This window comes from Gallus gallus, chromosome 4 (assembly GCF_016699485.2).
Source record: "Gallus gallus isolate bGalGal1 chromosome 4, bGalGal1.mat.broiler.GRCg7b, whole genome shotgun sequence".
In the NCBI taxonomy this organism is placed as follows: Eukaryota; Metazoa; Chordata; class Aves; order Galliformes; family Phasianidae; genus Gallus; species Gallus gallus.
The window spans coordinates 85,188,754-85,212,531 of NC_052535.1; the positions used below are offsets into that span (position 1 = coordinate 85,188,754).

At 49.4% G+C, this 23,778-nt stretch overlaps 2 protein-coding genes and 1 pseudogene across 4 annotated transcripts; all 3 read right to left on the reverse strand.

The window, feature by feature from the left end:
• Positions 1–4,688: 4,688 nt before the first annotated feature.
• Positions 4,689–23,639, reverse strand: LOC771798 (T-cell surface glycoprotein CD8 alpha chain-like). Of its 3 annotated transcripts, none has more exons than XM_040700386.2 (6): positions 23,553–23,639; positions 22,729–23,091; positions 22,041–22,121; positions 21,817–21,900; positions 21,543–21,659; positions 4,689–5,032 (listed from the first exon to the last, which is right to left on the reverse strand). In XM_040700386.2, exons 1-6 carry the CDS (start codon positions 23,596–23,598, stop codon positions 5,016–5,018), a joined length of 708 nt encoding a protein of 235 aa, XP_040556320.1. In that variant the 5' UTR covers positions 23,599–23,639; the 3' UTR covers positions 4,689–5,015. The 3 variants fall into 3 exon arrangements, with proteins under 3 accessions (XP_040556320.1, XP_040556321.1, XP_040556319.1); XM_040700387.2 differs by lacking the exon at positions 4,689–5,032 and adding an exon at positions 20,772–21,066 and having other exon boundaries at positions 21,817–21,897; XM_040700385.2 differs by lacking the exon at positions 4,689–5,032 and adding an exon at positions 20,772–21,066.
• On the reverse strand, positions 5,151–7,774 carry LOC101752184 (T-cell surface glycoprotein CD8 alpha chain-like). The gene is given in 6 exon segments (XM_040700408.2): positions 5,151–5,505; positions 5,892–6,008; positions 6,159–6,248; positions 6,842–6,872; positions 6,874–7,211; positions 7,685–7,774. Coding segments are annotated over 6 exon segments (663 nt in total). The 5' UTR covers positions 7,731–7,774; the 3' UTR covers positions 5,151–5,464.
• Positions 14,862–18,678, reverse strand: LOC121113233 (annotated as a pseudogene).
• Positions 23,640–23,778: the final 139 nt, after the last annotated feature.

The following is a 23,778-nucleotide window of genomic DNA, read 5'->3' on the forward strand; positions in this document are numbered from 1 at the left end:
ACCCCTCCAAGACCCCATTTAAGGGCTGACTCCCACTGAGGTATTGTAGAATTATTAAGGTTGGGTAGGGTCTATGGCGTCATGTAGTCCAACCATTTGTCCTTCATGGGATCTCTATCTGCAGATCATCTCTCTTGCAGCCCTTCCATGAGCTCTGGACATGGGTAGGCTCTTTATTTCATTATTCCTTTGTGAATGTGCTAATCTCTCTGGTCCTATACCTGTTTATCTTACCATCTGTATACCTGTTTGCCTTTCTCTTGGTGAGCCTGGCAGTATGTATGTATATATATATATATGTGTATATTATCTAAAGCCACGATGTTTTTTTTTGTGGGGTCTTTATATGTGGATCAGAGGGGAGAACACTACCCCCTTAGATAAAATGATCCCTGGGCAGATTCCGGGATTTCTGGCATCTCCTTATTATGAAGTAGCACCTCTCATTGAAAAATGGGGTCCCCTGTGATTTATAGAGAGTATGTCCCCATTCTGCATGACGGACTACTTTCACGGTTTACGTAGAGGTATGTTAATTACGAAGGAGCGGCAGCTAGCTGCCTCTGTAGTGGCATGGCCATTGCTGCATGCCCTAAATCAAGCTGAAAAAAGAGTTGATACCTTAGAAAGTGAAAATGAGCTGTTAAGAAACTGTGTTGAGAAACAAGAACAGGAGCTGAATATATTAAAGGGAAAAAAAAAAAACTACCTTGCATCCTCTGTTAGGCCAGGTCCGTAGTGTTTCAGTAGATAATGAACAGATTTTCAGAACTACGGACCTGGTGGAGCAAGGAAATAAAAATTCTAAGGCAGATTTAGAAGCTCCACTTATGACGGATTCCTTACAACTTTGTCCTGTTATAACTCAAAAAACTAAAAAGGTACAAGATAGACCGGCAGGGGTACCGCCCTGATCAACGGCCCCATGCCCAAACACATTTTCATATACGCCTATGGAATTGATGGATATGGTACAACGATTCCGGCAAAGGCCGACGGAAAGTGTCCCAACGTGGCTGTTAAGATTATGGGACTCGGGGGCAGAAAGTGTCATGGTTAGTGGTCCAGAAATATCTAAATTGGCCACCATACACAGATGGGTCCGGCAAGGGCAACCCGAGCAAGTGGAGACCAATTGCATACCATCCCTCCACCGAGATGATCTGGTTCGATGAGGGGGATGGTCAGAGCAGCCAATGGGCAGAACTGCGAGCTGTGTGGATGGTCATAACCAAGGAACCTGGGGATGGCATCCTGAACGTCTGCACGGATAGTTGGGCTGTGTACTGAGGCCTCACTCTTTGGTGGAGGAAGCAGAGGTCCTCCCGGTAACCAAAAAGCCAATTATGTGACACTCTCAAGCGGGACCTGTAAGGGTCTCACGAAATCAAATGTTTAATGATCTTATCCAGGCTGAAGTCCAGTTTGCAAAAATTGATCGCCAACCCAATCGCATCCTCCTTCAGCTGTTTCCACAGGATGGTCAGAAACTACAGAATCACCCCAGAAAAGCGAGAGTAAGAACTATAGATGGACTACCAACCACAACATGGAATTTAGAAGACTTCATAGTCCCTAACAGGAGAAAGAAGCCCCCTCAAGTGTCTTGAGCCACAATGCCCGAGCCACCTGAAACAAAAGACTTAACCCTAGCACAATTCATGGAATGATGAGGGACCTTAGTCCCCCTAGGGCCTCCAGACGGGACCGGAGGCCCTATGTAGAATGAACGATTTATTGATCCCGGCAAATTATCCGGAGACTTTTGGCATTGGTGGACACTGGAGTGGAAATGTCAATAATTCATGGAGATCCAACTAAATTCAACTGCAGTAGAGTGATGATTGGAGGGTTTGGGGGACAGATCGTTCCAGTCACCCAAACCTGGCAGAAAATGGGTGTGGGGTGTCTCCCACCCTGGGAGTGTAAGGTATCTATTGCCCCAGTCTAAGAGTACATCTTGGGCATAGATATTTTGTGGGGTCTGGCTCTCCAGATGACTGTGGGAGAGTTCAGACTTTGGCAAAAGTGTATTAGTATCCAGGTGGTGCAGGCAATATTAAGAGGCCATGTGAAACAAGGGCCTATTTGCCTGCCAAAACCACACCGGATCACTAATGTTAGACAATATAGACTCCCAGGTGGGCAAGATGAAATAACAAGAACGGTGCAGGAATAAGAGAAAGTAGGCGTTATAAGACCTGCACATAGCCCGTATAATTCCCCCATATGGCCAGTAAGGAAGTTGGGTGGAACATGGAGAATGACGGTAGAGTTAAATAAGGTCACACCGCCTATCCATGCGGTCGTACCCAATATTGCCTCCCTAATGGATACATTGAGTGGAGAGATAAAAACATACCATTGTGTTCTGGATTTGGCAAATGCATTCTTCAGTATTCCAATTGCTGAAGAATCGCAAGATCGATTTGCATTTACGTGGGGAGGCAGGCAGTGGACCTTTCAGGTCCTGCCACAGGAGTATATCCACTCGCCATAATACTGTCACGATCTAGTGGCGTGTGACCTGGCTAACTGGGAAAAACCTGACAATGTCAACTTGTACCATTATATTGATGATCTCCTGTTGACGTCCGACTCATTGGAGGCAGTAGGACGAGCAGCAGGTGCGTTAACCAGCTATCTGCAGGAAAGGGGATGGGCTATAAATCCCCAGTAGGTGCAAGGTCCGGGCCTGTCTGTAAAGTTCCTGGGGGTAGTTTGGTCAGGAAAGACCAAAGTATTACCCAGTGCAGATAGGAATGGACTATCCATGCCCGACCAATCTGGGGCAAAGCTATGTGGTTAGACATATGGAATACAGTTAAACACAGGACTGTACTTGTCTACCGCGTGTTCAGTCATCAACCTTTACAATCACTGGGAAATGATGAAGCAGACAGGCTGGCTTGAGTTCGATGGATTGAGAATTCACCGTCTGAGAACATCGCCCGTTGGTTACATCAGAAACTACTGCATGCTGGACAAAAGACAATGTGGGCAGCTGCTAAAGTATGGGGGCTGCCCATACAGTTATCTGACGTAGTCCAGGCATGCCAAGACTGCGACGCCTGCTCTAAGATGAGACCGAGACCGTTGCCCAAAACAACAGCCCATCTTGTTAGAGGACACAATCCTCTCCTGCGATGGCAGGTGGATTATATCGGGGCCCTCCCTCGGTCTGAGGGGGCGTGGTATGCCCTGACGTGCGTTGATACTGCAAGCGGACTTCTGGAGGCCTATCTGGTGCCAAAAGTGAACCAGGCATATACCATCAAGGTACTTACCAAACTGATGTCTGCCTACAGGACACTGCACGTCATCGAGAGCGACCAAGGGACTCATTTTACTGGAGCAATGATACAGCGCTGGGCAGAAGAAAATAACCTGGAACGGCTATTCCACCTGCCATATGATCCAACGGGAGCAGGCCTCATAGAACGTTACAGTGGTATTCTCAAGGCTGCCCTGAGGACAGACTCCCAGTCTCTGCAGGGGTTGGCAAAGAGACTATGAAACCCTGCGAGACATGAATGGAAGACCTCGAGATGGCAGACCCTGTGCCCTGAAGATGCTACAAAAAACATGGGCCTCCCCTCTTAGAATCCAAATTACGGGCTCTGATAATGTGCTAAGTCCCCGGGTCGGTAATGAACAAATCTGCTCCCTGCCCCTCAGAATCTAGAACCAGGTACCTGTAGAATAAAATGGCCTTGGAAGGTGCAGGTAGGACCTAAGTGGTGTGGCTTACTTGCACCTTGGGGGAGATTATTGGAGGTGGGAGGCTCGGTAGACCCTCCAGTAATAGGCACATGGCTTGCAGACATTGTGGTCAACGCTCCAGTCTTCATTACCAAAGGGACCCCCATCGTGCCCCTATGGCAGATCAGGACACCCCCATTGGTGCCTGATATAGTCATGCAGCCACAAACATCTGGCCAGAAGGTATGGTAGCGGTAGTTGGGACATGCCCCAGTACGAGCTGAAGTGTTGACCCAGGATAAAAAATGTGGCCTGTATCTTGCCCTGGAGGGCAGACCTTCCCCTCCTGGTACCCTTGAAACATCTGTATTACTCTCCGTGAGCCTTTGAGCCTCCAGGACCACTGGAAGGAACAACATGTCACCAAAGTATCCCAGTGTTGCTGCCAGATCACGTGTGACATCCGGTGATGACTTACATGGGACTGATGGAGCATAGGATGGACCTGTGCCTCATGACTACATGCCTCCAGAAACACCGTCAAGCACTGGCCTATGACAGAACATGAACTTTTGCCGATCATCACTTGTTTTAAAATTGTCATCCTACATTGTGACGGGAAATTGTACAAGCATTGCGATGCATTGGATCTCTGTAATGGGAAGTATTTACCCTTTAGTTGATTCAATCATTGGTTCATGCCTTGAAGGGGTGGAGTGTATGGGAACTGTTGAACTGTGGCCTGAACCTCTGATTAACCACCTGAGGTGAGTGCTGAGTCAGCTGCAGGGGCACAGGTGAACACAATTTCACCTGAGTGACAGAAAGGGGTGGAGACCTTCCTAGACCCCAGGGCATGGGTAAGATCTTTATTTCATTTCTCCTTTGTCATGGATAATCTCTCTGGTCCTGTGCCTGTTTGCCATACACACCCATTTAACAGGACAGATATTGCAAAATAGAGAGAGAGTTTGGGAGATCAGATCTGAGTATTGACATGGTTGGTTTATTGGTCATCTCGTGGAAGGTTCAGCTGTCCAGCACAGCGCACAGCTCTTTTCCCCGGTGGCACGGAGCTGCCCGGCTTCTTAGGGTCAGCGCTGTCCCCCGCGGTCTGGGTGTGTCCCAGCAGTGTGGGGCAGGAGCACCTGTCAGGCCGCGGGAGGTGTGCAGTGCTGGTGGGCAGCACAGGAGGAGCAGCCAAATGCCCGCGCTGCATCAGGGCAGCTGTGTGTGTTGCTGATGGGCTCCGTGCGGTGCTTGAGGAGGACGCCTGTGTGCCTTCTGCTGAGCAGCGATGCAGCACTGCTTGCTTACGGTGAGCTTGGTCCTGCAAGGGATGGGCTTGTGGTGAGTGAGTGTGACACGTGGCTGCGTTCATTACAGCACTGCTTCCTGCTGTTAGCATGGGAACATCAGGTCTGTTTAGCAAGGAGGAGTACAAAGTATCAATGAAGATCTCTGAATATATTCTTAAGTTACAATCTTGCATTTGAAATGGAGTTTTGTCAACAATGAAGAATACTGAGTTCTGCCTTAAGGCAGAGTCTGTTAAAGGCACTGTGGTGGCTTTATGCTGACTTAGAGCGCTTCAGCATCAATCTCACTTTATGGTACTCCTTCCCACTTTGCTTCTCTGTCAGTACTGTAGATGGCTTTCTGAAAACTATAATGTTGAGCCAGAAATTTAGCAGAAGTTGCAGGTGTTGTGTAACAATCTCTGCTTCAGCATTAGTGCTGCTTGCTGCAGAAATTAATGCAGCTAGTGGATCTTCACTGTCAATCTTGATGAGCGTGAAAAGGCTGAAATAAAAGGTTGGTTAATGTTTGGATTCAGGCAATTTCAACCCCAGAATGGTGATATCAGGATGGCAGAGTCAAAAACAGTTTGTGATTTCTGGCCTGTTTATAATTTCTGCTTACAAATCCAATAATGCCTGTTTACAATTTCTTTTCTGGAAGTATAGAATTTGATAAGGTTTTCTGTACTGAAAGCTAGTGATGATGAAAATATGAAAAAGAGTTTTAATTAGAAACATAAAAAGGAGTTCTTCAGCATTTCCTGTGTCCTGGATATGCAATGGCTGTGTGAGGGCAATAGGCAGAGAGCACATTCCCCTGGAGGTGCGGGCTGTGCTCTGTGGTGTGAGGCTGCAGGAACCTCTGCAGGGTGTCAGGGTGCGACTTACTTTGGCAGTGCGTGATGGTGATGGTTATAGCAGTGAGGAGCAGGAGGCAGGTGCCAGCCAGGTTAACCCACATGACCATTTTGCAGTAGAAACTTGGTATGTTCTTGTGGCTTGTTCCTGCAGGAAGGAAGGAGAGAGAGGAAAGAGCCACCTGCAGACATCTCTCTGCATTTTGAAATGGCTGTAGTCAGCAAAGATTTTAATTTTGCCTCTTCTGATGAAAGCAGCACTGCTGGTAGAGCCCCAGCCTCACCGCAGCTGGTTTACCTGGATCTCGGCTGTGCCAGATGTCCTTCTTGGTGGCCTGGCTGCTGGGGGTGGTGGCTGCGGGTGTGGTGGGTGCTGCTTTAGTTGCGACTGGAAAGAAGAAATAAGTGAATACAGAGAGGTACAACAGAAGAGCTTCCTTGTATACATGCCAGGATGCATCCAGCCGAGGAAGAACTTTTATAGGGTCTGCTTTAAACAGTGCTGCTTTCAACCTCCTCCCAGCCCTGGAAACAGAAGGATTTGGGCTCCTAATTTCTTAATAGCCCCGTCAGTATGTGTGAACTGTTTGTTATCACTGTTATAAAACACGTCCTGCGAGTCACAGGGATTTGAGTTTCTTTTTGAGGTGCTGTAAGCATATGGGGGCTGTCAGAATGTAGAGGTCCAAGTGAGGTGAGGAAGGCTGGGGTGGCTGCGCACTTTGTAACTGTCATCCCTGTGAGGTGCTGCTGGGATGGGGAGGTGCTGCTGGGCTGCACGTCCTCCTGTGTGTTTGGGTGGGTTCGGTACCACGAGCGGAGCTGGTGGATGGGGAGGCTCTCTGAGGAGGAGCAGTGCCTGTGTGATGAGACGGCTTGGGCAAAGAAGCAGGGCCATGGGGAGTGTGGGTGATGGGTCGGATTGAGAAGGCACGGGCAGGGGATCTGGGCGTGAGCAAGGTGGGTGAAGGTGTTGCTGACCTGGGAAGAAGGCGGGTTGTCCCGAGCTGAAAGTGCAGCACCTGGTTGATGTTGCTCGTGCAGAAATAGATTCCCTCATCCTGGGTTGTGAAGTTCTTCACCGCCAGCCGATAGAAGTTTCCTGTCCAGCGTGCTTCAAACTGTGCAGATGTTCTCTTGTTCCCTTGGAAGGTGTTCCTGGGAACAGGGGTACTGGAGACAATGAAGTGAAGGTTCCAATCCTTGTCTAGATGGATCCAGTAGATACCTGTACCTCTGTCGTAAGGCATGCACTCCAGCTCTAGCCGCTGTCCTTCCTGGGGGTGCTTCATGTTCCTGTTGAAGAATCTGACTGCCATCGTGTTCCTCTGTCCCTGGGTGACGTTGCAGCCTGTGGGCGGAAGTTGGATATGTCCCCTCAGGTGCTGCTCGGGAAGAGCTCCTGGGGCCTTTGGGCAGGGCTCTTCCCTGCTGGCGTGGTGCGGTGTGTGGCAGGCATTCAGCCAGCTGGGCTGTGAGGGTGAATGCAGATGGAGGGCCTCGGCATCCAGCACACTTGTGTGCTGTGCAGGAGTCCCTGGGGACCAAGCTTTGAGAGCACCAGATTCTCAAGACGCATGTGGCCCTTCAGAGTAGCCCTTCAGATGCCTTCCTGGGGCTGCTGCCATTTCCCAGCTTATCCAGTGTTTTTTCCCTCTAACAACTGCCTCGCGCTGCCTTTCTCCCCTGCCCCATCCCCTCCGGCAACACCTGTCTGAACAAGCTCTGTTCCTGCTGCGTATCGCACTGCAGTCCCACCGCTCCTGCTTCCCTGCGCAGTCTCTGAGCACCCCTGAATTCCTTCCTTCCTGCTTCCATACTCACAGAGCCCCAGGCTGAGCAGGAGGAGCAGTGCAGGAGACCTGGCCATCGTCCTCAGGGCGGTGCAGCGGAGCGTGGGTGATCTTTGTCACTGAGAAAGACTCACAGAGGCAGCATAACTTATAGGAGAGGATGTGATGTCATCAGGACCCTCTTCTGTGAAGAGTCCGTGTTCAGCCTCTGAGGTGAAGCAGAGTGAGAAAAGACATCTGCAGCACTTCATTTGTGATCCAGAACTTGGGCTCGTTTATCGTGATAGCGATAAATCCCTCAGGATTTTGCTGCAGTGTCTTCAGTTGAGATTCAGACTGAGGGTAGTCCTGCTTGAGATCAAGTCAGACACCACAAACTGCTGTCTCCTAGATATTTTAGGCACTCTCATCATGACCTGAGCTATGGAAAAGCAGGCCGAGTGCCCTTCAGTGGACACGGAGTGGAAGTTGTATTTTGGGTCCAAGATTTTATTTCATTGTATTCCATTTAGAGATTGATCCATCTGCACTTTTCATCTCTGAGTCCATATGCTGTGGACATGTAGCTGATTTCCGTATTTTAGTTGTTCTCTGCAACTGTACTTGGTAATTTCCGTGCAGAAGCCGCTGTGTGCAGGGCAGGAGGGCTGTGGTGTGATACCCATCATGATGGCCTTATGCCCCAGTACCATGCAGGTTGTTTTTTTTTACTTCTATGTTTTACGTCTTGTGACTTTCTTCTCCACCCACAAGGACTTCCGCCCTGCCAAATAACCCTTGTGTGCTTCAGCAATCAGGGCCCTTGCTGCTGCCTCCAGGTGACCACTCACACATTGGTAGTGGTTTGGACTTCCTGTAGCTTTGCACATGAATTAGCAACTGTTTCCCTAGCCTGGCCTTATTTGTTTCCTCTTTTGGAATTTCTTGCTTATCCTGTTTGTTTGTTATTTCTCCTTCTTTTTTGCTCCTGAGGTGTTTATCCATGGGTGTGCATCGTTTTTGCTTCCCTGGGTCGTGCTGAGTGATGAGGAGCATTGTTAGGCACGAGCAAAGCTGACCGTTGTTGCTGTTGCCACTGCTGAAATGCTCCTCCCAGCAGCTCAGTGTGCTCACATGCACTGTTTGGTCTGCAGAAACATCCAACAAACATGAGTGAATATGAATGGGTGCCATTTGCTCTGCATGGAGGACTTGAGTGCTCATTTCCGTGTCAGATGCTGTTTTGTCAGTCTGCCCCTCTGCTGCTGTCTGTCACGTGGCAACCAAACGTGATGGAATACTGGTGGGAAGGTTCTGCTTCTACTGCTGTGCCACCAACATCTGCCTCTGAACATATGGGCCAGCTGAATAAATCAGGAGGTGTTCCTTTCAGAACATTCCTTTCAGAATAGACTATATACTTAACATTTAAATAAGGAATCAATTTCTTTTTCAATGCTTTTATTAAAATGTTTAAAATATGAGCGAAATAAGATAAAACAGATGGAATATGTGGCCTTGTTTTTGTGTAACTAACGTACCTATCTGGTTTGATGGCAGTGCCTGCAGTTCTCACTGAGGTCTCAGTGGGTTTGTCAGAGAATTCTGATGACGTTTTTCTCTTCCTGTACTTCATGCTTGACCATAACTGTTCCCAAATGCTGGCAGTGTCAAAACCCGATGACACGAATAGGGTGTGGTTGTGAAGCTGAGGATGCTTTTGGCCATCCTGACCTCTGTTCTTCAACTCCTGCATCAAACCTCAAAGCACTGCTGCCCAGTGTTGGCTGTTGAACAAGGCCGTGTTCAGCCAGTGGCTCCAAATGCTAAGACCTGTTTGCCCTCCCTGGAGCCGGCACTGCTTTACGCCTTCCCCGTGCCCTGCTCTCCCTGCACGCACTGAATAGCACGGCTGTTGTGCTGTGAGCGATGGCTGCATGGCTGGGGCACAGCTGCTGCCATGATGGTGCTGGGCGGGGGGCAGCCTTGGGGGTCCTGGGCCAGGGAGTGTGCGGCCTGTGGGTTGGGCATGCCTGCATGGCTCCTGTGCCAGCGTTGTTGTTTTTCTGGGAGCCAGAAACCTGGCACTGCTGAGTGATGGAAGTGCTGTTTTGTGAGCAAGTGAGCTCAAGTGATGAGGGAACAGGGTTCATTTCTTAGAGCCTCACAGCACTTTGGTGAGTGGGGAAAGCAGGAGTGAGGCCTGCTGAGCTCTGTGAGGCTCGTGGTGGTATGAGGCTGTGAGCCTTGTGACGTCTGCGTGAAGTAGGGCACACCTTTAACAAAATAACCAGAGAATCTGCTGGACCTATCCAATACGATTGCAAGCATCTATGTCCTGAAATGCCATTTGGGAAACGTGGATGGTCTGTCTCCCATTGAGACATCTGGGTTATGCTGCTTGTGTGGGCTTTGTCTGTTGTCAGTTTATTCTCCTCAAGCTAATCTGAATCCACGCTGCCTTTGCAATGGGATCAGGAGCTTTGGGGAGAGCCTGGAATCACTGCCTGGTGGAGGGCCGTGGGGCAGGAGCTGAAGGTTATGGGCATGCCTTGTGGATGGCTGAAGTCATAGCGTGTTTTGTGAGGTGCTGCATTGAGCTGCTTCTGCCTTGCAGCAGCATTGTGACCAAAGTAGGAAGATTTCTCTTTTTAGTGGTTCGGTGTGGTTTGATGGTAGGTGGACCTATTGAGGAATGCGTTAGGTTGAATGTATCTTGGGACTGGATTCTCACCCTGCCATGGAGCACAGTCCCCTGCCCAGAGCATCTCGTATTCATAGATGTGTTAGATGAACCTCTACAAGTGGAGTACAGGGTAAGCCCGGAAGAGTGCTTGCCTTTCGTAGTGGGGACATCTTACTTTCCTCTTCTGCCCTGCTGATAGCGGTGTTTTACTACGGGTTATTCTTAGATACCAAACAGGAACTGAGAAGTTTGCCTCCTAAGCACAGAGGTGTTCCTGCACCGCACCAATGGATTTCTTTTATCCACATGATGCCACTGCTTCCTGTGATGTGTTCAGAACGTGGGTGCTGTGTCACTGTTCAGAGGACTCCTTTTCCTCTTCGTATTCAGATTTTTACTTGTTGTGTAGGAGTGACTCACAAAGATACACCAAAGAGACACCCTGCCCCCACCCATTCTGATGTGTTTGATTGTGAGTGCCATGCAGGATGAGGGCAATATTGCTGTGTCATAGGGCGTGCTTTTGGGGGAATTGCTCCTTTCTGCTGCTTTTGTGAGTCTGTTAATGAATATATGTCTTTAAGACAAGATGAAAGGTTGTTGTCAGTGGAGAGAGAGAGCAGTAAGGGGCTGTTGTGCATCCCTTCCCAGCAGGGACATGCTTCATTGGCTGGAGAGGGACCCAGGTAAGTTTAGCTCTGATGGAGACATCTGTGTGTGATCAGATGAAACCACTCTGCTCCTGAGTTTCTGTCTCTTGTCTTCTAGTAAGAAGTCTGCTAGGGCAGGGATCTTCCTTTCCTGGATCCTGTGTTTATATATCTCTTAGCACAAAGCAGTTTCTCATTTCTGTAGAATCCTAAGAATCACCAAGGTTGGAAACGATCTTTAAGATCATCTAATCCAACTGTTCCACTATCACCAATATTCCCTCAAAACCACATCTCTCAGTACAACATCTAAGCCTTTCTGGAATGCGTCCAGTTTCAGTGAGTCCACCAGCTCCCTGAACAGCCGATTCCTACTCTTTGCCCCCTCTCTCCCCTGCCCCATCCCATCCAGTAACGCCTGTCTGAACAGGCTCTGTTCCTGCTGCGTATCACTCTGCAGTCCCACTGCTTCCTCTTCCCCACGTAGTCACTGAGCAGCCCTGAATTCCACCCTTCCCGCTTCCATACTCACAGAGCCCCAGGCTGAGCAGGAGGAGCAGTGCAGGCGAGCTCTGCTTGGGTGGCCATCGCCCTTGGGGCAGTACAGCAGAGCTCGGGTGATCTTTGTCACTGTACTTTGGACGCAGATTATAGGAGAGGATAACTTATAGGTAACGTATAGGGATGATGTGATGTCATCAGGACCCTCTTCTGTGAAGAGACCTTGGTCAGCCTCTGAGGTGAAACAGACTGCACCAGTGCAGTACTTCATTTGTGATCCAGAACATGGGCTCAGAGCATTTACTGTGACAGCGTTGTTTTTAGTGGTGCCTCCGGGATTTTGCTGCAATGTCTTCAGTTGAGATGCAGGCTGACAGTGGTCCTTCTTGAAGTTGGATCCACTGCCACAGGCTACAGTCTCCCCGTGATTTGAGGCACTCTCATCGTGTCCAGATCTGTGGAAAACAAAGTCAAGTGCTGTGCTGTGGAATGCAAGTTGTTTTTCTTTACGGAGATTTTACCTTGTTTTGTGTTGCTTAATTTGTTTTGGAAAATAAATAAATGTCAGAATGTTTAACAGCAGCACTCCAACTGCGCTTTTCATCTTTGAGCCCATGTATTGCTGACGTGTGTGAGTGGTTCCAGTCTGCTCTTGTCTGGAGTTGTTCCTTGTAATTTCTGTGCAGAAGCCACTGTGTGCAAGGCAGGAGGTCTTGTTTCTACTCCGGCAGGGGGATTGGACTAGATGATTGTTTGATGTCCCTTCCAGTCTGACGTTCTCTGATTCTGTGATGTGACACCCACCAAGACAGCCCTGTGCCCCAGTTGCATGCAGATCTGACAAACAAAAAGTTACCCTGTGTTTTTCTTCTCCAACCACAGGGACTTCCGCCATGCCAAAAAACCTCTCCATACATGCTTCAACATTCAGAGGCCAGCCTACCATCTCTAGGTGACCACACACACCCTGGTAAGGGTTTTGACTTCCTGCAGCTCTGCACATGCCATCTCAACAGCTTTGCTTGGCTGCTATTTGATTATGTTTTTCATACTTTCTGCCTTTCTTCCTTTTTTTTTTTTTTTCCCCAGTTGGGAGGTGTTGTTCCATTACTCCTTTGGAAAGCATGCCCCTGTTCCTGGCTGTGAGAAACCTGGCACTGCTGTGTGATGAAACTGCAGTGTTATGTGAAAATGAGCTGGAAAATGAAGAATGGAACAAGGCAGCGAGTTGGGTCAAGCAGCGTCACCACAGCAGCAAGCGTACCTAGGTTGTGAGATGAGATAAGGGATCCCTTGGACTTCAGCCTGCTTTCATATGGCACTTGGTTCTCTATTCCAGGCATGCCCAACTCACAGGCCGCACGCTGCCCAGCCCATCCTGCTGCTGCTTCCTGCCCCGCACCATCATGGCAGCGGCTCTGGCGGTGGCTGAGCGGCCCGGCCCTGTACGTGTATCCATCACTGACACAGCCACACAGTGGCGTGTGATTGGCACTGCATCAGCTCAAGCAGGACATGGGCAGGGCACAGTGCTGTGCTATCTCCACCTCTGGCACTCACCACACACTCAGTCCCATCAAAACCTGGATGTGTTACCCATGTGTTCCACTGGGTGACTGAGACGCACTAATTACCCCTAGTAACCTTTCAGCCTTCCTAATGTCTTCTCAAGAGATAACAGAAACCTCAAATGAAGAAGAACTGTGGTTGAAGGAGAAGTGTTCAGTGAAAAATGGACAGATGGGTACTGTTTTGTTGAGGTAAAACTGCGTTACTGCTGTTGAGTTACACCCCGGATGGACTTGGCGATAAAGGCCAGTGATGTGGTGGCAAATCTGATGGCAGAGGCAGCAAAACCATCTGCTGGTGGTGAGTTTGTTGAGCAACGCACAGACAGCATCAGAGATGCAATGTGCCCTGATTAAAACAGGGACTTTTCTCAAATCAGTTGGTGTCACTCAACCATTGCCAGGTGGTCTGAAGAAATGGACAGATCTGTGGCAAGAAAGTTGGAGAGGAAAGCTGCTAATTTCAGAAGTTATCCTTTGGCGACAGATGAAATGACTGACGCTACAGATATGACTCAACTTCCTTTTTCATGGAAGGTATTGATAAGAAGTATCATGTCACTGAAGAAATGGCTTCCTTGGTACCCTCAAAAGGCAGAAAGAAATCTTTTGATGTGGACGAAGCAGTGGAAATGGCATTGAAATGATTTTATTTAAGCTTTGTTGATGCTTCTGGTAGAGCTACTGATGGCGCCCAGGCAGTGGTTGGTCAAAAGGGGGGGGCTTATAGAATGCATAGAGGAGAACGGAATTGCTTCCAGGAACTCAGGTCTGATGAAACATCTGTGCATGGTACATCAGGGCAATATATGCAGAAAAGCTTTAAAGATGGGTACTGTCACGTCAGTTGTCATGGAAGGTGTGAATTTCATGAAGCCCAGGGGACTGAACCATCACCACTTCCAGGCATTCCTGACACGTACGGATGCTGATTATGGAGACATTGTTTACTTTTATAAAGTAAGGTGTGTAAGTGATGGTAAAACGCAAGGCAGTTTTAGGATTTGCAAAATGAAATCATTTCTGGGATCAAAAGGAACATTTGTATCAGAACGCGAGGCTGAGAGCGCATCACAGATTTCATGCTTCTGGTGGACATGGCCTCTCATTGAAGTAAGTTAAACATACGTCTTCGAGGCATAAATCAATGCACCTGTGCTGTGTTTCAAGCCATAGCAGCATTCCCAATGAAACAAACAGTGAGCGGCTCAGGTTATGGCAAATGATTTTATGCATTTTGACGTGTTGAGAGATGAAGTTTCAGCTCTGCAGGCCCTCCCGGCCTTGAAATACAGCATTTAACTACAATGTGGGTTGATGTACATGGAGTCTGTAGAGATACTGGTCTGTATTTGGTTTATTTATGACAAAGAATTAAGCATGGGGACGTGCATATAGGAAGGGACAAAATCCTGCGGGGAATATAGAGGCTGACAAACTGAGGAACGTGGCCCAGCAGGAGGTGAGTTAAGAATTAATTTTCTCGATGCCTGCAGAGGAGATTTCAGGTGGAAAGGGGCTGTAGCGAAATGCAATTATGGACCCTGGTCAGACAGGAAGTTATTTCAGCAGAGTTTGGGATGGCCTTTTCAATGGGTACTTTTCTTCTTTTGAAACACTAGTGGGGAAGGTGGTGGCATGTTCAGTCTCCCTGCCCTCATGGATATAGGGCAGCAGAGGAGGAGCAGCCAAATGCCCGCGCTCCATCAGGGCAGCTGTGTGTGTTGCTGATGGGATCCGTGCGGTGCTTGAGGAGGATGCCTGTGTGCCTTCTGCTGAGCAGCGACGCAGCACTGCTTGCTTACAGTGAGCTTGGTCCTGCAAGGGATGGGCTTGTGGTGAGTGTGTGTGACGCGTGGCTGTGTTTATTTCAGCACTGCTGATGCTTCCTGCTGTTAGCATGGGAACATCAGGTCTGTTTAGCAAGGAGGAATCCCAAGTATCAATGAAGATTTCTGAATATACTCTTAAATCACAATCTTGCATTTGAAATGGAGGTTTGTCAACAATGAAGAAGGATTTCGAGTTCTGTCTTAAGGCAGGGTCTTTTAAAGGCACTGTGTCTTTGCTGTAAGCTGACATAGAGTCTTTCAGGATCGATCTCCCGTTATGACACTCCTCCCCAGTTTGCATCTCTGTCGCTACTGTGGATTGCTTTCATTTAATTACAATGTTGAGCCTGACATTTTTTGCAGAAAATGCAGATGTCATAGAATCATAGAATGGCCTGGGTTGAAAAGGACCATTACGACCACCTCGTTTCAACCTCCCTGTGATGTGCAGGTTTGCCCGCCAACAGGCCAGGCTGCCCGGAGCCACATCCAGCCTGGCTTGAATGCCTCCAGGGATGGGGCATCCACAACCTCCTTGGGCAACCTGTTCCAGTGTGTCATCACCACCCTCTGTGTGAAAAAGTTTCTCCTAATATCTAAACGAAACCTCCCTGTCTCACTTTAAGACCATTCCCCCTTGTCCTATCACTATCCTCCCTTGTACACAGGTGTATCCCCTCCTGTTTATACGCCCTTCAGTTATTGGAACAACACAATGCGGTCTCCCCAGAGCCTTCTTTCTCCAAGCTAAACAAGACCAATTCCCTCAACCGTTCTTCATAGGAGAGGAGGTCCAGTCCTCTGATCACCTTAGCGGTGCTCAAGGTCTGTCTCCTTGTGCCTATGTACCTGTAGGACCCCTCCTTGTTATTTTTCACACCCCTAGGCATGTTCAGCTCTGTCTGTGCCTTGGCTTTCCAGATCGTCTCTCTACGCATGCAGACAGTGTCCGCACATACTTCCCAGGCTGATGTTGTGTAACAGCCTCTGCTTCAGCATTAGTGCTGCTTGTGGCAGAAATTAATGTAGCTAATGGATCTTCACTGGTAACGTAGATCAGCATGAAAAGGCCAAAATAATTTGTTGAGTAACGTTTTGGACATTGTCAGTTTCAACCTGAATATGGTGATTTCAGGATGGCAGAGCCAATGCAGTTTGTGATTCCTTGTCTGTTTACAATTTCTGTTTACAATGATATTGCCTGTTAATAGTTTCTAGTCTGAGAGTGTAGAATATGATAAAGATTTCTGAATCTGAAGCTGGTGACGAGGAAAATCTGGAGAAGAGTTTTAGGAGTGTTTATTTTGCATTCCCTGTGTCCTGGATATGCAATGGCTGTGTGAGGGCAATAGGCAGAGAGCCCATTCCCCTGGAGGAGCGGGCTGTGCTCTGTGGTGTGAGGCTTCAGGAACCTCTGCAGGGTGTCAGAGTGGGACTTACTTTGTCAGAGCATGATGGTGATGGTTATGGCAGCGAGGAGCAGGAGGCAGGTGCCAGCCACTCGAACCCAGAGGAAAAACTCACAGATGGAACTCAGTGTGTTCTTGTTGCTTGTTCCTGCAGGAAGAAAGGGGAGAGAGGAAAGAGGAAAGGCCCAGCAGCAGGAGACATCTGCCTGCATCCTGAAATGCCTGTAGTCAGCACAGACTTTAATTTGGCCTCTTCTGATCAAAGCAGCACTGCTGGCAGAGCCCCTGCATCCCCACAGCTGGGTTACCTGGATCCAGGCCCTGTTGTGAGTTGCCCTTTGTGGTGTCCTGGCTGCTCCGTGTGATGGCAGTGGGTGTGATGTGTTCTGCTGTTGTTGTGAGTGGAGGGAAAAATAGATGAAGGCAGGGAGATACAACAAAACAGCCTTCTTCCACTCCTGCCAGGACATAGACAAACCTGTGGCCAGCATAGGGGAGACTCCATAGGGCCCATTTTCAACTGTGATGCCCTGACACTCTGATATGAGATCAGCTTGCACAGCTGAGCTGCCCAGCCATGAAACCTGAGGGCTGTGGGCTCAGAATTTCTACCCAGCATCCTCAGAAATTCTGTGCTCATTAGGTGGTTTCACCCCTCAGTGACACCTCTCGGAGAAAGATGGAAATTATCTCCTGTCCTCACATCCCTAAATGCCTGCAGTCAGCACAGCCTTTAATTCATGCTGTTCCAGGCAGAGCAGCACTGCTGGCAGAGCTCCAGCCTTATAGCAACTGGGTTACCTGGATCTCGGCTGTGCCAGTTGTCCTTCTTGGTGGCCTGGCTGCTGGGGGTGGTGGCTGCAGGTGTGGTGGGTGCTGCTTTAGTTGCGACTGGAAAGAAGAAATAAGTGAATACAGAGAGGTACAACAGAAGAGCTTCCTCGTATACATGCCAGGATGCAGCCAGCAGAGGAAGAACTTTTATAGGGTCTGCTTTCAACAGTGCTGCTTTCAGGTGCTGCCCAGCCCTGGAAACAGAAGGATTTGGGCTCCTAATTTCTTATCAGCCCCATCAGTATGTGTGAGCTCTTTGTTATCACTGTTATAAAACACGTCCTGAGAGTCACAGGGATTTCGGAGTTTCTTTTTGAGGTGCTGTAAGTATATGGGTGCTGTCAGAATGTAGAGGTCCAGGTGAGGTGAGGAAGGCTGGGGTGGCTGCGCACTTTGTAACTGTCATCCCTGAGAGGTGCTGCTGGGATGGGGAGGTGCTGCTGGGCTGCACGTCCTCCTGTGTGTTTGGGCAGGGTTGGTACCGCGAGCAGAGCTGGTGGATGGGGAGGCTCTGTGAGGAGGAGCAGTGCCTGTGTGATGAGACAGCTTGGGCAAAGAAGCAGGGCCATGGGGAGTGTGGGTGATGGGCTGGATTGAGAAGGCACGGGCAGGGGATCTGGGCGTGAGCGAGGTGGGTGAAGCTGTTGCTGACCTGGGAAGAAGGCGGGTTGTCCCGAGCTGAAGTGCAGCACTGGGTTGATGTAGTTGATGCAGTAATAGATCTCCTCGTCCTGTGCCCTGAAGGACTTCACAACTAGTCGATAGGAGTTTCCTCTCCATAATGCCACAAAGTTTGGAGATGTTTTCTTACCCTCCTGCAATGTGGTGGAATAAGAATGGGTACTGTAGACAATGAAGTAAAGGTTCCCACTCTTGTCCAGGTGGATCCAGAAGATGGGTCTGTTTCTCTCGTAATGCAGGCACTCCAGCTCCAGCCGCTGTCCCTCTATGGGTGCTTTATGTTCTTGTTAAGGAACCTGGCCTCCATTATGTTCCTCTGTCCCTGGGCACCGGTACAGCCTGTGGGCAGAATTTGGATATGTCCCCTCAGGTGCTGCTCGGGAAGAGCTCCTGGAGCCTTTGGGCAGGGCTCTTCCCCACAGGTGTGGTGCGTGACAGGCAGGCAGCCGGGCTGTGAGGGTGAATGCGGAGGGAGGGCCTCAGCATCCCGCCCGCTTGGGTGCTGTGCTGGAGTCCCTGGGGACTCAGTGTTGAGAGCACCCGGCTCTTGGGATGGATGCTGCTCTTCAGAGCAGCCCTTCAGCTGCCTTCTCGGGGCTGCTGCCATTTCCCAGCTTCTTTGCCAGGTGATTCCCCACTAAAAACTGCCTCATGCCCCCTCTCTCCCCTTCCCTATCCCCTCCAAGATCTGAACAGGCTCTGTTCCTGCTGCGTATCACACTGCAGTCCCACTGCTCCCGCATCCCTGCGCACACACTGAGCAGCCCTGAATTCCTTCCTTCCCACTTCCATACTCACAGAGCCCCAGGCTGAGCAGGAGGAGCAGTGCAGGAGACCTGGCCATCGTCCTCAGGGCGGTGCAGTGGAGCGTGGGTGATCTTTGTCACTGAACTTTGGAGGCAGCGTAACTTATAGGAGAGGATGTGATGTCATCAGGACCCTCTTCTGTGAAGAGTCCGTGTTCAGCCCCTGAGGCGAAGCAGAGTGAGAAAAGATTTCTGCAACACTTCATTTGTGATCCAGAACTTGGGCTCATTTATTGTGATAGTGTTGTTTTTAATGATGCCTCGTGGATTTTGCTGCAGTATCTTCAGCTGAGATTCAGACTGACAGTGCTCCTTCTTGAAATTGGGTGAATCAGTTCAGACTGATGATTCCCACTCACTTCACGTCCAGATCTGCAGAAAACAAGGACAGGACTGGGGCCATGGTCATGGACAACATGTTGTATTCCTTAGGAGAGATTGTATTTCTCTGTATTTTATTTTATTCAATTTAAAGATTAAAGAAGACCTGGGAATGTTGTACAGCATCTGTCCATCTGCCCCTTATCTCTCAGTCCACACACTGCTGACATGTGGCTTAGTTCTGCAGCTCAGCTCTTCTCTGCATCTCTTCTTTGTAGTTTCTCTGCAGAAGCTGCTGTGTGCAAGGCAGGAGCTCTGTGGTGTGATACCCACCAAGACAGCCCCTTGTCCCAGCGGTATGCTGATTTTTAAGTGTTATTTATACCCTCGTGGTTTTCTTCTCCAACCACAGGGACTTCCGCCATGCCAAAAAGCAACAGGAAACACCTTACCTGCTTTAACACTCTGAGTCCTGCCCACTGTCTGTAAGTGACCTCTCACATTGCTAAGAGTTTTGTTTTCCTGCAGCTTTGCACAACAGTTCCACTAGGCTGGTTTATTTGCTGCTTCTTTTTTGGGGATTTCCTGTCTTTCCTGCTATATTTTGATAAAGTGTGAGGTGTTGTTCTCTTGCCTTTGCAACAACATCCTCTGGATGTTCACAAGGCAGGCACTGCCATTGCTGCCTTTGCAACGGGATCAGGAGCTGAACTGATGGGCATGCCTTGTGGATGGCTGACGTTGTCCCACATTTTGTGAGGTGCTGAAGTAATCTGCTTCTGACTTATACTGGGACTGTGACCAAAGTAGGAAAATTCCTGATTTCTGTGGTTCAGAATGATGGGACTGGAAGGGGAGCTGTTGGCAAATGACGGTGCTTGAATGTTTCTGGGGATTGGATTCTCACCCTGCCATGGAGCATGGTTGCCTACCCACGGTATCTCATGTTCGGAGATGTACAGGTGGAGTGCCGGATAACCCATGAAGGGCTGTAGCCTGTCTCAGTTTGGACATCTTTCTTCCCTCTTTTCTCCCTGTGACAGTGTGCTTCTACCATGGGTCATTCCCAGGTACCTAACACATACCCAAAAGTTCCCCTCCCAAACACAGAGTTGCCCTTCCTGTTGGTCCTCCTGGCTTGCAGATGGAGCTGGTCATATGGGGTGCTTTTGGGAGTATCACTCCTTTCTGCTGCCTTTAAGAATCTGTTAGTGAATATTTGTCTTTAAGGCAGGATGAAAGCTTATTATCAGTGGAGAGGGAGCAGTAAGGGGCTGTCATGCATGCCTTCTCAGCAAGGACACACTCTATTGGGCAGAGAGCATCCCAGGCAAGTTTAGCTCTGATGGAGTCTTCTGTGTCTGATCAGATGAAGCCACTGTGCTCCTGAGCCTCCATCTGTTGTCTCCTAAGTAACAGATTAGCTTGTGAAGGGATCATCCTTTCCCGAGTCCTGTGTTTATTTATATTTTAGCACAAAGCCGTTTCTCCTGTCCACTGTAATAAACACGAACAGCTAAGGCTGTCCCATTGGCAATTACGCTTTTGTGAAAAGCTTCAGACAGTAGCAGGACCTCCAGGTGAAGATCTACTTCAATACCTTCACCTGTGGAGCCAATGTAGATCAGCAGCATGGATGAATTTTCTCTATGCCTGCTGAGGAGATTTCAGTTGGACAAGCTAGGAAGAATTTCTATTGTGGACCATGGTCAGAAACAAATTTCTTTCAACATGTTTGAGAGTGGGCTATTAGATGTGGAACTTCCTTTTGTAAACATGATTAGGATAGCATGCGAAGTTATAAATCTCTCTGCCTCCTATGTAAATAATGAATTAAACCAAACAACACAATGAAAGAGTTAAAACTATATCCATTGAACAGAGAAGTCATTGGAAGTGGCAGCTTGGGGCATTGGGGTTGAGTCTGGGATATGTTTGATTTCCTCCTCATCTCATGGATGCATTGGTTGCCTTTTTCACAGCGGCACGGAGCTGCCCGGCTTCTTAGGGTCAGCGCTGTCCCCCGCGGTCTGGGTGTGTCCCAGATGTGTGTTGCTGATGGGATCCGTGCGGTGCTTGAGGAGGACGCCTGTGTGCCTTCTGCTGAGCAGCAACGCAGCACTGCTTGCTTACGGTGAGCTTGGTCCTGCAAGGGATGGGCTTGTGGTGAGTGAGTGTGACGCGTGACTGTGTTTATTTCAGCACTGCTGATGCTTCCTGCTGTTAGCATGGGAACATCAGGTCTGTTTAGCAAGGAGGAATCCCAAGTATCAATGAAGATCTCTGTCTATACTCTTAAATTACAATCTTGCATTTGAAATGGAGGTTTGTCAACAATGAAGAATACCGAGTTCTGCCTTAAGGCAGAGTCTGTTAAAGGCTCTGTGGTGGCTTTATGACTTAGAGCCCTTCAGTATCAGTCTCCCTTTATGATACTCCTCCCCACGTTGCTTCTCTGTCAGTACTGTAGATTGCTTTCAGTGAACTACAATGTTGAGCCAGAGATATGCAGAAAATGCAGGTGTTGTGTAACAATCTCTGCTTCAGCATTAGCGCTGCTTGCTGCAGAAATTAATGCAGTTAATGGATCTTCCCTGGTACTTACTTTCACTGGGGACTTACTTTGGCAGTGCGTGATGGTGATGGTTATGGCAGTGAGGAGCAGGAGGCAGGCACAAACCAGGTTAACCCACATGACTGATTTACAGTAGAAATTGGGCATGTTCTCCTTGCTTCTTCCTTCAGAAAGAAAGGAGAATGAGGAAAGAGGAAAGGCCCAGCAGCAGACATTTCCCTGTGTCCTGAATGGCCTGTAGTCAGCACAGACTTTAATACGGCCATTTTTGATCAAAGCAGCACTGCTGGCAGAGCCCGTGCCTCCCCACAGCTGGGTTACCTGGATCTGGGCTGTACTGAGAGATGTCCTTCATGGTGATCTGGCTGCTCTGGGTGGTGGCACTGAGTGTGGTGGGTGCTGCTGCTGGAGTTAGTTTAACAGAGTGGGTGAAAGATTAGAATACTTCCTATCTCCCCAGACCAGTCAGCCAAGGCCTTAATTTAGGCTCTTGAGAGTAAAGCAGCACTGCTGACAGAGCCCCTGCATCCCCACAGCTGGGTTACCTGGATCCGGGCTGTGACAGGCGATGTCCTTCGTGGTGACCTGGCTGCTTTGGGTGGTGGCAGTGAGTGCTGCTGTTGTGCCTGGAAGGAGAAATGGATGAACACAGCAATATTCATTCATTCCACCTTCTGCCACCCCTCCCTGGACACAGGCAACACGGGGAAATTATAGGTCTCATTTTGAAAAGTGATGCACTGAAACACTGCCCAACCATGGAAATAGAAGGCCTAGGGTTCCTAAATCCTTGGCATCACACTAAGTGATCTTTCTTATCAGGAATAAAGTTTTGAGAGACCTGGGAACCTTTTCTTTCCACAGTCCAACCTCCACCTCAGCTATGAGTTACTTTTTGAGGTGCTGTAAATGTACAGAGGCTGTCAGGGCATTTAGGGTTAATGTGAGGTGAGGAAGGCTGAGGTGGCTGCGTACTTTGTAACTCTCATCCCTGAGCAGAGCTGATGGGATGGGGAGGTGCTGCTGGGCTGCGCGGCCAGCTGTGAGTTTGGGCAGGGTCGGTACCGCGAGTGGAGCTGGTGGATGGGGAGCCTCTCTGAGGAGGAGCAGTGCCTGTGATGAGATGGCTTGGGCAAAGAAGCAATGCCTTGGGGAGTGTGGGAGGTGGGCCGGATTGCGAAGGCACGGCCAGGAGTGCTGGATGTGAGTGAGGTGGGTGAAGCTGTTGCTGACCTGGGAAGAAGGCGGGTTGTCCTGAGCTGAAGTGCAGCACCTGGTTGATGTAGTTGACGCAGAAATAGGTCCCCTGGTCCTGTGCCCTGAAGTTGTTCACTACCAGCCGATAGGAGTTTCCTTTCCATAATGCCTCAATGTTTGGAGATGTTTTCTCACCTTCCTTTAATGTAGACGGATAAGAATGGGTACTGGAGAGAATGAAGTGAAGGTTCCCACTCTTGTCCAGGCGGATCCAGAAGATGGGTCTATTCCTATCGCAATTCAGGCACTCCAGCTCCAGCCGCTGCCCCTCCTGGGGGTGCTGCTTCTTCCTGTGGAGGAACGTGGCCTCCATCCTCTGTCCCTGGGTGCCAGTGCAGCCTGTAGGCAGAAGTTGTCCTTGTTTGCTCAGGTGCTGCTGGGGATGAGCTCCTGTGGCCTTTGGGCAGAGCTCTTCCCCACAGGTGTGGTGCGTGGCAGGCAGGCAGCTGGGCTGTGAGGGTGAATGCGGAGGGAGGGCCTCAGCATCCTGCCCGCTTGGGTGCTGTGCTGGATTCCCTGGGGACTCAGCGTTGAGAGCGCTGGGCTCTCGAGATGGATGCTGCCCTACAGAGCAGCCCTCCAGCTGCTTTCTCGGGGCTGCTGCCATTTCCCAGCTTCTTTGCCATGTGATTCCCCACGAACAACAACTGCCTCATGCCCCGTCTCCCCTGCCCCATCCCCTCCAGAAACACCTGTCCGAACAGGCTCTGTTCCTGCTGCGTATCGTGATTAGTCCAACCCGCTTCCCTGCACAGTCACTGAGCAGCCCTGAATTCCATCCTTCCCGCTTCCATACTCACAGAGCCCCAGGCTGAGCAGGAGGAGCAGTGCAGGAGACCCGGCCATCGTCCTCGGGGCGGTGCAGCGGAGTGCGGGTGATCTTTGTCACTGAACTTTGGAGGCAGCGTAACTTATAGGAGAGGATGTGATGTCATCAGGACCCTCTTCTTTGAAGAGGTTGCGTTCAGAAAAGAATGATTTCTGCAGCACTTCATTTGTGATCCAGAACGTGGGCTTGTTTATTGT

Excerpts from the sequence above, each read along its gene's own strand:
- LOC771798 (XM_040700386.2), bottom strand. The coding sequence starts at position 23,598 with ATGGCCGGGTCTCCTGCACTGCTCCTCCTGCTCAGCCTGGGGCTCT. Across the intron at positions 23,092-23,552 it reads CCTGCTCAGCCTGGGGCTCT|GCTGCACTGGCACCCAGGGA; the intron begins GTGAGTATGGAA and ends TTCTGCCTACAG. Across the intron at positions 21,901-22,040 it reads CTGTCACAGCCCGGATCCAG|CAGCAGCACCCACCACACTC; the intron begins GTAACCCAGCTG and ends AACTAACTCCAG.